This window comes from Myotis lucifugus, unplaced genomic scaffold (genome assembly GCF_000147115.1).
Source record: "Myotis lucifugus unplaced genomic scaffold, Myoluc2.0 scaffold_0, whole genome shotgun sequence".
Taxonomy (NCBI): Eukaryota; Metazoa; Chordata; class Mammalia; order Chiroptera; family Vespertilionidae; genus Myotis; species Myotis lucifugus.
Window position 1 is genome coordinate 13,895,376 of NW_005871048.1, and position 14,612 is coordinate 13,909,987.

The 14,612-nt window shown below is 39.6% G+C and overlaps 1 protein-coding gene across 7 annotated transcripts in view; it reads left to right on the forward strand.

Annotated features, from left to right (window-relative positions):
• Positions 1 to 14,612, forward strand: part of EPB41L4A (erythrocyte membrane protein band 4.1 like 4A) — a 208,258-nt gene that overhangs the window by 116,943 nt on the left and 76,703 nt on the right. For all 7 annotated transcript variants that reach the window (XM_023748602.1, XM_023748722.1, XM_023748695.1 and 4 more), the window contains exons 6-10: positions 5,119 to 5,216; positions 6,370 to 6,490; positions 9,081 to 9,168; positions 11,553 to 11,641; positions 12,244 to 12,307. In XM_023748602.1, the coding sequence (XP_023604370.1) occupies positions 5,119 to 5,216; positions 6,370 to 6,490; positions 9,081 to 9,168; positions 11,553 to 11,641; positions 12,244 to 12,307 (460 nt within the window). The remainder of the gene's footprint in view (positions 1 to 5,118; positions 5,217 to 6,369; positions 6,491 to 9,080; positions 9,169 to 11,552; positions 11,642 to 12,243; positions 12,308 to 14,612) is intronic.

Here is a 14,612-nt window from a genome sequence, read left to right on the forward strand (position 1 = left end):
ACCTGTTATGTGCTCTAAAATATGTCTATGCAGAATAAATATAATCTCTCCCCTCTTGTCAGTCCTTAAAGTAATTCGTGTCCTCATGACATCTGTTAAACTTAACTTCAGTTCCAATTCAAAATATTATGACAGCCTTCTGTGTATTCCATGTCATTCATAGCTCTGAGCCCGCTGCACATTTGGTGAGCATAATGCAGTACGGGTTAAGGAGATGGGCTTTGGAGTCAGACAGGCTGAGGGTTGCATCCTTGCTCTGCTACTCACTAGTTGTGTAATCTTGAGAAGATTACCTAATCTTTTTATAATCTGTATTCTCATCTATAAAATGGAATTAAACTGTTTCTTCAAAAAGATGTTGGAGGAATATATGACAATACATGCAAAGTGCTTATAATGCAAAAATGTAAGTAGATGGTACAGTTAGCTAAAATGGAAACAATAATAATTATTTTACATTTTCAAATTATTGATTACAAACCTAGGGAGGAAAAGACCAACTGGAGCTCTGAGACAGGTCTTTCAGGTTAAAATCAATCCACTCATCAGAACTTCCTGGGTATAGTTGTTCATTTAACTATGAATCATCCTACTATTGCCTCTAGCCTGCATTTCTTGAATTTGTATGAAAAGACAGAATTCGCTCACTCACCTACCCTTCATTCAGTAACTACATGGAGCATTGTGTTTCAGTGCACTGAGTACCAACGAGATTCAGTAGAGACCAAAGAAAGATAGGGTTTCAGTGCGAGGAGAGAGGACAGACAGACTGCATTGCTTTGCTGACAGCGCTATCTATGATGTCATTGAAATTTGCCTGAGCTTTTAAGGATCTAACAACTATTTCTACAAAAGAAAATAATGTTATTTCCAAATGACTGGTTCATAATGAACACTTTTTAGCTTTTGAAAACAGGTCTCTGTTTTATAATATTTTATAGTATTTTCTGGGGATTGACATTAAGCTTGTCAATTATCATTGCTACTTTGGTAGTCCATATTCTTCACGTTGTGAAGATGAGCTTGTTTCAGCTTCTTTGGTAGCTGAGTGACCTTCAGTCACATGATCACTTCCAGAGTCCCCGTCTCTACGTGAAGATAGTGGTCCTTAGTTCATCAGAGTTGAAGGGAGGGTCGATTTCCAGTATGGATGCAAAAGAAATGTGTGAACTTTAATGGACTATACAAATGTAAGGTAATACTATTGCTACTTTTCCTGTATTTTAATCACCAGTTTTAAGCCTCTGAGGCTAAAGTGTTGTTCCAGAACTTCTTTGTCCCTTTCTCTTGAGAATTAGTGGTTGCTTCCTCTACAAATTTTCTTCTTAAGCTGTACATTCTATTTCCTCCACAGTGTTTACTATTATGTTATTATTTAAACATTTCCCTCTGTCCCTCGCATTTAAGTTGAACACAGCTGTCCCGAGCTGTGTTCCCTCTCTGTGGTGCAGAAGCCAATCCTGCTTCTGTGTGGATAGGGGCTCTCCTTCAGGGCCACGTTCAGCTGGCACCCAAAAATCAGACTTCTGCTTGCCCCCACGTCTTTCAGATTCCTCACCAGGGCCTCAGGTCAGGTGCTCCTCAGACTGTTTGGTGTGAGCATTCCTCGCTGTCCTACAGGAGAACCTTCTGTCTGGGCTCCTGAAAGATCAGGGTCTCTCTGCCCCTTCTCTGAGCAAACGTTCTTTGCCCACTCTTCTCGCCTCTGATACGTGCTAAATTGTTCATGGTTCACACATCCTTGGTATCAATTCAGCTGTCTTCATTGAACCGCAGATCCACGGAAAACTGTGAGGCCAGTATTTCAGCCCTTCTCTTGTGCTGTACTGGTTGTAGTGTTGCAGTAAGGAAAGATGGAGCAGTTCTCCCCCAGAGCCCACAATCTAGCTAGGGAGATAGTGCATACACACCAGTGTGGTAATTTACATAAAAAGGTGACCAGTTGTTGCGTCCTGAAGCTCTGCCTTGCATCAGAATGTGTTCTGGGAAGCTTCCTTATTAAGTGGATCATTTTTAGTCAGCATCTTTTTCCACCCAATAGGCGTAAAATATAACTAGGGTCACAGTATAATTTATTGTTCAAACCCTGACACTGCAGAATGACTAGGAGAGTTATTAATACTTAGGCATGTATAATAGGCACAACTAGAACTGTCCTAGGTAAACTAGAATATAGATTCACCCTAAAACCAGAGAATCCATTCATAGCCTTAATCAGAATGATTAAGAGCCCTGGCTGGGTAGCTCAGTGGATTAGAGTGTCATCCCTATATGCCAAGGTCATGGGTTTGATACCGGTCAGGGCACATAGAAGAATCAACCAATGAATGCATAAATAAGTAGAACAAGTCAAAATTTCTCCCTCCCTCCCTCCCTCCCTCCCTCTCCCTCCCTCCCTCCCTCCCTCCCTCCCTCCCTCCCTCCCTCCCTCCCTCCTTTCCTCTAAAATCCATTTTAAAAAAAGAAAGAAAAGAAAGAATGATGGGTGGAAGGGCCCAGCTACTCTAAACCTGTAATTTAAGTAAAATATTTGGTTGTACTCTAAGTCCCATAAAATGGACAAAATGATTTATATACAGTTAATTACAAATAGGACCTGATATAGTATTTGTTTGGCATATAACAATAGAATTTACTGTGTCATAAATTTGTCTTATATAAAACTAACATAATGCTTGCTATCATAAAGATTAATCAAGTTCCTAATTAAAAATAGTTTACTTGTCTTCCTTGATTTTAGTGGATTTTTTAATGCAACGACTTAAAGATTTCTAGTATCTTTGAAAGGGAAGTTATCTAGAGAAGTTTGAACAGATGTCCTTTTTTTCTCTTTCTTCATGAATTTCTCAGAGACAGCAAAGAATGTTCAGTTTTTTCCATTTTCATCCATCTGTCTGTTCATTCATATAGCCATCCATCAGGACAGCAGTTCTTTACTGAGTAGCTACAGTGTGCGGAGCGCTCTAGAGTGGGAGTAGAATTAACAATGGGTTATGGTTCCTGTCCTTGGTATCTGTTTGTCTTTCTGTTTCAGCTCTGTCTTTGTTGTTCACCTCCCTCTGTTTCTCTTTTCCCTTTCTCTTTGAAGCAAACTCTTATGGGATTAGATCTCTCAGTTTCTGTATTTGGCAAAGGATTTGACTATTCAGTCAGATGTTATAAACGTCTTAATACAGCAAGACAAATATTCATCTGTGACCCATTTTCTAAAAAAAAAAAAAAATACACTTCAGGAAAATAAATTCCAAGTTAACAATAGAGAAAGAGAGTGTAGCTAAATGCAAGTTTCTAGTAACCAGTAGTAATTCTAGTGAAATGTCTCTTTCGTTATAAGCTTTTGCATTTAATTCTGCTAATATCATTTTACTCCTCTTCAAGAGGAGCACAGATGACTATAACAACGTGGATTTGGTAGCCAAGCATTCAGGGAGTGGAAAGTAATTAAGTGGGGCTGGAAAATGTGAATGATGGGGAGTGGTGGTGATGGGAAGTCAGTGGTTAATGGCAAGAGATCTGGCTCAGGAAGTAAGCAGAGGTCTTACAAGCTATTTTAAGAATCTTGAACTTAATCCTGAAGACCTAAGGGTTGTTTTTTGTTTGTTTGTTTTTTTAACAAGGGAGAGAGGTGATCCAGTTTACCTCTTGGAAAGGTAGTTTGGAAGGGAGATTAGTTTGAATGATGACAGAACATGAAGGTTTTAGAAATCCAGTGGGTAGTGACTTGGAGTAGGAGATGGAGAGAAGTATATGGAGTCCCAAAACAGGTTTAGAGATAGAATGTGGGTGCCAGGGCTTACACGTTGTTCCTAGGTTTCTCTTACTTGGGTGTCTGGAGAACTGTGGTGCCATTTAGTGGCAGTGGAAAAGCACAGGCTGTTAAGCAGGTTTTCACTTAAGCCTGTGGGCACAAAGTTGATATCAGTCTTCTAGAAATAATAAGAGTAGCAGCTAACATTTGGTTATCCTCACTAAGGGCTTTGGTTGTGAGCATTTGGAAAAGAGAAATTTATCACAACTGATTTTTAGAATTCATTCTTTGCTCTTTTTTTTTTTCCTGCCCCTTCCCAGTGACACGTTGCAAAGAAAGATAAATCACAAAGGACAGCCTGGGTGTGTGTGTGTGTGTGTGTGTGTGTATCTGATAGAGAAAGAGACAGGGAGAGAGAAAGATGGTGGCTGGGGCTTGTGTTGATGATTCATTGTATTGGTTCATAAACCTCTGGCCTCTCTCAACCCACTGGCAGAAAGCCTGAACGGAGGGCGGGTAGGTGGAGGGTGGGAAGCTAGCCAGAGTCGCCTAGCACCCTCATTAAGAGAGATCTAGGGTCAGGGGCCCTAGAATCCAGGTATGGCTCTGCTATTTAGCTCTTGTGAGATCTTGGACAAGTTACTTCATCTCTTTGTGTCTGTTAGTTTCTTCATCTGCAAAACGAAGGTGATAATAGTCCTGACTTCATTTTAAAGTCTTACATAAGTTATTGTATGTAAAATACTTGGAATGAGTTACTATATTTACAGTGTTTAGAACAGTGGGTGGCATTCTTATGATAACAGGTTTTCTTTAGGCAAATGGAATGAGCAAAGCTGGAGATAATGGGCAGGATCTTAATAAGTGGGAGGATTGATAGAACGACACTATCATGACCTTTTGTCCTTCATCGATGATTGTACACCCTGTAGATAACACGTCATCAGGGCTGGGTCCTTGTGATTTGTTCCTCCCATTATGAGCATGTTGTCAGCAGTGGCAATGGCAGTAATGACAATGTAACAGTAGCTTACATAGAACCTCCACATCAGCCATGTGAGGTGTAGCTACTTCCCTGTCTGAGTTTTACAGGTGAAGAGATGGCTGTTAGAGAGGTCAGGCAGCCGACCACGGCCACCGTCTGTGGAGTACTGGGGCTGGGATGCAGTCCAGCCAGGCTAAGTGGAGAGCCTTCCCCTTTTAGTCACTACCCTGCATTGCCCCTGCAGAGGGTACTTAAAGTCTGTTCACACAGCAGCCCCCTTTGTACAAAAAACCAGGAAGCGTTTTATTTTCATTAGTCAGGCTCTGAAGCTTCGGGTCTGGGTAGTGTAAGATATCATTAATCTCGTTTTCCATTTCTCTTTTAGATACCAGTTTTTCTTGCAAGTGAAGCAAGATGTCCTTCAGGGCCGGCTGCCCTGCCCTGCCAGCACTGCTGCTCAGCTGGGAGCATATGCCGTCCAGTGTAGGTTCCACCGACGTACATTTGCTGCAGAGATTTTGAGAACAATGTTTGAATTTTTCTTTTTAAGGGAGTTTATATGCTAAAATGTTTCTTATCAAGATGTTTTACTGAAAAAAAAAACCTGAATTTAGTCAGAATCAGGTTTTAATCAGGTCCCTTCGCAAGAGGTCAACATGAAGCCAGTTATACATTCCTTGTGGTGGGTCCCATGCAGGTTTCGTCACGGGCGTAGCATTGATTCCTGATTAAGTGGAGGGCCTGGAAATCTGTTCTCTCGTTCCACCTGAGCTCATTGTTCCCCGAAGCTGTTGTGTCTCAGAGACCACGCTGCTTCCAGGCAGCTGTTGTGAAGACCCTATGCGTCAGGTGCCAACGCCAGTGCAGAGTGTGGCACACGCTTGGCACTCACTGCACTTCAGCTCTTGGCATCGATATTTGCTCCCCTGGGGGCATTTCCAGGTCGCATTGTCATTTTTGAGACGGAGGCTGAGGATGGGGGCAACGAAACAGCATGTTCCCTGCCTTTGAATGGCCTTTGCAGATTAGACACAGCCTAGAAAAAATATCCTAGGAATAATGTTGCATAGATGAACTTGGTTGGGTTTGTAAGGTGAATTAATGTAAGGAAGAGAATTTTTTATAAGCCTAATATACTGAGCTTTCTGGTTTCATTTTGCTTCTTTGTATAAACTGTAATGGGGTTATGTGCAGCATTGTATTATATTTTCATGACCATTATGTGTGGCAAATACATTTTGAATCACACGCTCTATTTCTTGGTGTCATTGTCTGAGAGGATATATTGGGGTCATGGCTGTTATTCAATTCTAATATTTCCAATGTCTGTACTCTAAATTGTTTATAACTTTTTTTCATTTAAATGATAAGAATAATTGGAATGAAAATAATTATGGTCTTTCAGAAAGCAAAAACACAGAACTTATGTTTTTAAGATAAGGTGTTTTTTTTTTATACCATTCATATATATTTGCATCAGAGTTATTTTTTACTAAAACTATTTACATATATGTGAATTTATTAATAAGGCATTTGAAGGACATGTTTAAGCATGTTAGGAATGTTTATATTCCTGTATATTGGAGGAGAATATTTTCCTAAAATGAAAAAAATTATAATTTTTTTCCTTTTTTAGCTGAACTTGGAGATTATGACCCATATAAGCATACTGCAGGATATGTGTCAGAATACCGGTTTGTTCCTGATCAGAAGGAAGAACTTGAAGAAGCCATAGAAAGAATTCATAAAACTCTAATGTAAGAATCATGTTATTAACTATAATTAACAGGCTGTACATTAGATCCCCAGACATCATCTTTGACCAGCGTCTCCCCCATGTCCCTGAACCTGATTACCAGCCCCTGGGAGCCACTATTCCAGTCTCTGTTTCTGTTAGATTGGCTTTTTTGGATTTTGCATACAAGAGATACTGTGTCTGTTTTTCTCTGACTTATTTTACTTAGCATAATGCCCTCAGGGTCTATTCATATACTTGAAAGTAGCAAAGAGAGTAGATCTTAAATGTAGGTCTCACCACAAAAAAGAAATGGTGACAAGATGGAGATGTTAGCTAAGTACGGTGACCATCATTTTGAAATATAAAACTGTACCAAATAACTCGGCCAGCGTTGCTCAGTGGTTGAGCATCAACCTACGAACCAGGAGGTCACTGTTCGATTCCTGGTCAGGGCACATGCCCAAGTTGAGGGCTTGATCCCCAGTGGGGCATGCAGGAGACAGTTATCAATGATTCTCTCTCATCATTGATGTTTCTATTTTTCTCTCTCTCCCTTCCTGTCTGAAATGAAAAAATATATATATTTTTTAAATGTATCAAACACACACTACACCTAAAACATACACAATATCAGTTAATTATATCTCAATAAAGCTGGAAAAATAACATTTTATATTACATCAACCACCGTCCTTTGCTATTGGCAGGCTCAATGAGTTTCTAGAATGATAAATTCTTCACCTTTGCCTGGAACATTCTAGTATTCTTTTTCTTTTTCAAGTTTTAACTGCTTATAACACCAAGAAGCTCATAGAAAATCCAAACTATTTATAACGTTTAAAGGACAGTCAAGATATTTTTCGTTAATGGTCTTTCAGACCTCTCTCTATGAATAATTTCCCATAGAGAAAATGTATTCTGTATAGATTTGTGTATGATTTTACATAAATGGAGTCATGCTGTATATACTGTATTTTTGCAGTCTTCTACTTTTTCAGTCACTAGGACCTTGTGAAATTATTTTTAAGCTATAAATATAATTTATAATCACAAAAGCTTTAATGTATTCTGGATCTGCTAAGTCATAAGTATGTAAATTCTTCACAGTTATAAGCCAGTCCTATTCAGTCTATAGCAATGAATCTGAAAATAATGATGACACCAGTGTGGAGCCTCGGAGAGGATTATGTTAACACTACATGCACCTCTGAGAATATACCCAAGCCCCTAGTAGGATTTTCAAGTAATGGCCTGTAGCATTGAAGTCATAATTTAATTATAGTTATTTTGGTTAAATCCTCTATACTGATTAACTTTGCTTTATCGCCTCTTATGTAACATTCCCTCTTGAATTTGCTTGTTTTTAGATGTATTATAGTGAAGGGGGAAAATGCAGAATTAATCTGGTCAACAAAAAATGTTTGCCTACAGGATCTGTTTCAGTGAGTAGCAGAGAAGTCAATTGCTGAATTGCAATCAGGGAAACCAGGCTCTCCATCTCGTATTAGCATGCACCAGAATGCTCTCCAGCTGATTATAGAGTCCTTCACTTTACGGTTTTGCTGAAGTGGGTGCTAAGACAGTGCCTGTAACAACATTGTGAAGGGCAGTGTGTTTGGCATATTCTGAGAATACTAATTCTACTAGGAGTTTCAAAGTACAGTTATATTTTGAAATTATCCAGGAGCTTTGAGTGAAGGGCCTTACATATTGTATGCAATGATGTTGACAGTGTGACTGTTATTTCTAAGAGAATAAAACTTGATCAAAGTTTGGTAGCTTTGTTGTATCTAATTTTCAATGAGTGGTCGCAGTCTTCATAGATTTGAAAAGTATGGTTTATGACTGGGTTTTCCAGGGTACCATAGCTGCATCGAAAGAATTTCTTAATTTTAAAAAATTTACAGCTCCTTTTAAAAAAATCTCTCTTTCTCTCTTACACACACACACACACACACACACACACACACACACACACCATTTCCATTCATCCATGGAGATTCTTGGCCAATTCTCACCCTCATTAGGAATGAATGCTATTTTCTGTATATTATCACCAATAAAGATTTGTGGAATATGCCTATCCTTTGTATTAAGACAATGACTAGTATTTTTTACAATTTCTAAATACCAGACTGCTGTGCTCAGGAGGTGCCACTGAGACCCCAGTTGGGTGGTGGGGAGCCCATTCTCTTCTTGCTACCCACCACTGCTCTCACCCCTCTTGCTCCTGGTGAAGAGCTGCTGGTGATGGAGGCTTTGCACTCTTTGTCAGGGCATACTTTTTTAATTTGAGTGCTTATATTCTTACTAATCTCTCTCGGGGTTTCTGAAACAGAGAATTTTTCATATATGCTAGGACATTGGGACTGGCTATAATGAGCAAAAATAGACTTGATAAATAAAATGAACTTGATACAAGTGTCACCTTGTTTCAAGGGTGTACAATTTCGTCATCAAGAAGGCAAGGGGCTTCTTGAAGTACAAAGACTTGGGTTTGCACTAGCACAAAGGGTTACTTATTTTTCCAGAGAACATGGCGAGGATGGTTTCATTCCCTATGTCGTGGCTGTCATAGAGTAAGCTCTTTGTTTTTGTGCTGGGTTCAGGGGTCAGGCTCCTTCTGAAGCAGAGCTGAATTATTTGAGGACTGCAAAATCCCTGGAGATGTATGGCGTTGACCTCCATCCCGTCTATGTGAGTAACATTTAATTAACACAAAATATTTTAATCTGATGACATTTTTCTTAAAGTGCCACTGAAACTCCCAAAGGAAAGCTGCAGTCCTGTTGTGTAGAAAGCAGATGATGCTTTTTCATCTGTGTTTTGCAAACACAGAGAATCTCTTGTGTGGATTAAATCCTAATGAGTTTTGCATAGAAGTCTGTGATTATATTTCCATGTGTAGAAAACAATTAACTGGGCTTGAAAACACAATCTGGAAAACAGTTCCAAGGGGCTTAGCTAAACGTCAAAACAATTTAAAATTGGTCTGTAATTGATTGTATTAGGCAGAAAACAGGAGGGTTTTCCAAAAATAGGTTTTACGGCTGAAAAACATTAATAAAATTACTTAAAGTAGGCGTTAGACAACAGTACAGCTACAACTATTTGTGGTTCTTTATGCATCTGTAGGTTCTGTCAATATTATAGTTACTGCCTATTGTAGTTTTTAAAAAATATATTTTTAATGATTTCAGAGAGGAAGGAAGAGGGAGAGATAGAAACATCAATGATGATAGAGAATCATTGCTTGGTTGCCTCTTGCATGTCCCCCATTGGGTATCAAGCTCACAACCTGGGCATGTGCCCTGACCAGGAATCAGTGACCTGGTTCATAGGTTGACGCTCTACCACTGAGCCACACTGATCGGGCATCTATTGTAGTTTTTGCCACTGCATTATTAGAAATATATTTGCAGATTTTCTTTAGTAACTGATGAAAACTTGCTGAATATAGTCACTGAGCAATTACACGGAATCTGTGTTGAATGTTCTGGATCTGGTCTTAACCTTTGAACCACTTCTCTAAAGTTATCAATTGGTTATTCTATGCCAGTGAGATTGAAATGTGATTGTCTTTCATTTTATGAGTTTTATTAGCAATAGTCAAATTTGGTTATTTGAGGAAATGAGCCATGTACCTTTACCGGAAATGAATTGCTAAAGATTATAAAAGGCAGAGTGTTTGTCAGTTGGATTAGGGAACTCAATTTTTAAGGAACCCTGATAAAATTTACTGTAATGTAAATAACTCAGTCATGCATTTATTTTGTAATACGTTTTTTGCTTTTCAGAGTTTGTAAAGAGTTAGCTGTGTCCCTGGGTATATATACCATTACTATGGTAATAAAAGTTACATATTTGGGGGGAAGTAGTAGTTCCCTGATATATTAAATTTCAGTCTCATTCATCATTAAATACTTTATACAATTGTCCTTCATGAATGCTTCTAAAATTTGGTGGGCTCGTTATCTTTTCCCCTTCCAGCTACACTAATCTTGTTAGGTTTTCAGTTTTAAAAAATGTATTTTATAGGAAATGTATAAAAAGAGAGTCTTCTGCAAAATACTTGTGTGTTTGTGTAATGTTTATCCCAAGTCACAATGTGGGCAGTAGGAGTTTATGGTAAGTAAACTGGACTCTTTAGACTCTTCCGTGCATTCCTTTAAGATTGAATTTTTAAAACTGAAAGTGGGCAACAGTTGGTATTCTTTCAAAACTTATTAGTTGACTAATGTCCTTGGGACTATGACTTTGCAATCTGTTATTTGACCTCAGAGTAGAAATAAGATGAACATAAACAGACAGTTCTGTATATGTCCTTGGCACCCACCCTGCAACTTTTTCATTTCAGAATCCCATTTTCTTAATTGAGATTTATCATTGCCTGGAAATTAAGGGTCTCTAGTCTTTATCAGAAGAGACTGTATTTTAAAATTTTGAGCAGTCTTAAAGTCACAGATATTAGTGGGAAGGAGCGTGATAGTGACCTCAGAAAATCCAGCTGTATGCTTGCAGGTGGCTGCCTGAACTTTCTGGAGAGGGTGGTGGTGAACAAGGTCTCATGATTGTTCACATCAGAAAGTAAGATCAGTGAGCCCCGGGTAAGGGACCGTTGGGAGAAGCCAATGGTTCTTAGTCCTTGGCTGCACAGGAGGATCACCTGGAGCATTTTTGTGTTTTTGATACCTGGGCCCCTTCCTTGCAGATTCTGATTTAACTGGTTTTGGTAATACCCAGGCATCAGCATTTCAAGCTGCATGGGTGATTCTAGTTAATGTGCAGCCAGGGTTGAACAATGGGATGAGTCGATCAGAGGCCTGATTAGTAGTCCAGGTTCTTTTAATGAGCTGAGGTTACAAGTATGAATGCACTAGAAAAAATTTCTTTAAAACTTTAAAAACAATGGGCAGCAAGTTAGCTACCATCATAGCTTAGCTATCTTTCTAAGCTGACGACTTTCAAAAACTAGATCCAATATCAATCTGACAAATTATATTTGAATGGCCAGTTACAGTTTGATAGTATGCGTTTAAATGAATACATTTATAGTTATAGGCATATGTTTGTTTTTGCAGGGAGAAAACAAATCTGAGTATTTCTTAGGATTAACTCCAGTTGGTGTTGTTGTCTACAAAAATAAAAAGCAAGTGGGGAAGTATTTCTGGTAAGTATAAACTGTAGCAGAGTTGGTATTCAGGTTATACACTGTATGTTTTGGGTTTATGGGACTTGTGTGTCAGTGAAAGGGTTGGGAAAAGAAAACAGGTACATTTCTAGTAGTTGATAAATATGAGTGAAATTGGCTATCAAGTTTCTCCCAATGCATATCTGTATATATTTTCTCTGTAAATTTCAGAGAAATTTTCTCTGTGATTCTGGACTCTTGTCCGTGGAAGCTGTGTAGTAGGATTCCCCAAGAGTTCCAGTGTGCACTGCTGGGCTGGGTTCCCAGGACCACTATGAGTTCTCACTAAGTGGGAAGGTGTGAGAGGGACCAAGGATTCTCTGGCTCTGCACTGGGTCTGGGAAAGCAACACTGTTGGGGCCGGGGATTCCAAGCTTGCGTGCATTTACTGGAGAAGCACAGAATGAGAATGGAATTTGGTTTAGGGAGGTGTATAGAGCAGAGGGTATACAGGGAACTCTACAGTGATTGCAGTAGTATAGAAGCGAAACAGTATGAACCAATCTTTTTCCACTGAATTTCTGAAAGGTTAATTCTGAAAAATAGCACCACCACCACCACCATCTGCTTTTTTTTTTCAGGCCTCGGATTACAAAGGTTCACTTCAAGGAGACGCAGTTTGAACTCAGAGTACTGGGAAAAGATGTAAGTTTTTGTTTGGCACGTAGCTTAGCTGAGAAGGGGGATCTCGTCTCCTCATTGATAAGTGCAAAGACATGGTGAAGTATGACTGCTGTGTTTTCTTCAGCTGCAACCACATGGAACTTGGTTACTGGACTTAGTGCACAACTGCTCAAGGAGGGGCAGGGTAGAAACGAATGAGTTGGTAACGGAGAAATGTCACTTTAGTTTCAGCAAAGGGAAGTAAACCTTCCTAGAGCAGAAAAGAGAATAGCAGGAGATTGTCTTTATTAGTGTGATTTGCTCTTCGGTACTGTCTGTGAAGAATTCGTATAATCAGAAGGGTGCAGCCTGCATACAGGCTAAAAAGTGTCCTAATTAGGTCCAAAAGTACATTAAACAATCTGTAGGGAGTCACACTTCTGCTGTTTCCTTAGTTGGGTGTGGCAGATAAATCACATGGGAAATTCTGGATGCTTTCAAAGGAGAATGTAAGGCGAGGGTGCAAAAGTGCTGGTCCTCCCCCTACAGCTTGGCTGTGTCCTAAGGATTGTGTGGGTAATGGGCACAGTATCTGTCAGAACCTGGGGGTGCCTTCATGCTTGGATAGGTAGCTTTTAGGAAACTGGGCAAAAGAAGGCAAGGATATTAAAACTTGCTTTTAATCCACCTGTGAAAATAATGCTCTCTGAAGTGCTGTGGGATAAATGAGTGAGAATATGATGTAGCAGAATCCACCCTTCTCTCTCTTCAATACTGACTTTATGCAAAGTTCAAAGTGAATGCCATTGAGTTATTGAGATATTTGTTGTAAAAAAAGGAAGTAATAAAATCTGTGCTTATGCATTCGCAAGTTGAGACACAGGAAAGTGTGACTAGATCTAGAACGTGATACCTCACAGGTAGCAGGTGCTCAGTAAATATCCATTGAATAATCAATGAACTGATCTACTGAGATTAAGTGCCACCAGATTAAAAAACCCGACACTACTAATCAGTTCCTTTTTTAGAAAAAATACAGTAATCCTTCCTTTCACTGTATGTATGACATGCTGCCATTTATTGATGAAATTAAAATTGGATTTTGAAATGAGTTTTAAATTGTAATGAGGGGTAAATTCCAGATTTTTAAAGAAATACTAGTCCAGCCCTAGCCGGTTTCGCTCAGTGGATAGAGCATTGGCCTGTGAACTGAAAGGTCCCAGGTTCGATTCTGATCAAGGCCACATACCTCGGTTGCGGGCTCCAAGCCCTGGTCAGGGCATGTGTGGGAGTCAACCAGTTGATGTGCCTCTTTCACATCGATGTTTCTCTCTCTGTCTCTCCCTCTCCCTTCTATTCTCTCTAAAAATCAATGGGAAAATATCCTTGGGTGAGGAGAAGGAAGGGAGGGAGGGGAAGAGAGGGAGGAGAAAGAATAGTTCAAAAACCTCAGAGTAGTTCTTTTAACAGTCTAGTTTGAAGGAAATCCAGTTTTCAACTCCTGATTAGACGTATCAATCTTAAATGTGCTAATATAAGATTGAATTAAAATCATCCAAAAAGTACAATAAGTAATTAGATAGTAGAGTTATCTACTTTTCCATCTTGCCACTGGTTTCATGTGACAATGCAAGGCATACTGTCTGTTCAATGCATTGAAAATAATGTTTCAAGTTTTTAATAGGAATCCTATCTAATAAAGATGGAATATGCAAATTAACCATCACTCAACGACAGATGGTGGTGCCCACAGCCAATAAGGAGGGAATATGCAAATTGATGCGACAAAGATGGAGGCAGCCGGGTTGGGACGCTTGCATTGTCACATGGTGACAACGCAGGCGTTCCACCCTGCCCCACCTGCTCCAGGCCTCTGGGCAGCATGCGCACAAGCATGGAGCAGCCGGGGCAGGATGGGATGCCTGCTATGAGGGGGGTGGCAGGGGGTGGAGGGAGCTACAGGAGGGCAACAGGGCTGGAGCGAAGGCAGCTCCGGCCAGAGCGAAGGCCCGGGTCCTGGGTGACGGAGGGAAGCGGGTGCTGGCAACCAGGGGAAGGAATCTTCATGCATCGGGCCTCTAGTATGATAATAAAATGATGACTTTACATGGAAGCATTACTATTATTCAAAGTCATTTTTTTCTTTATATCTAAGTTTTTTTTGTGAGTGAGGTCCTTTGGTGAAATACTTTTATGCTATTACTACTGGCCCAGTGCATGGATTTGTGCACATTGAAAGGAAATTAATTAGAAGAAATATTTTAATATCACTATTCTCCCTTTCTCTATAATAGAAGTGTCAGAAATGAAAGAAAAGTAGTAAAATGTATATGAAAATAATATATAA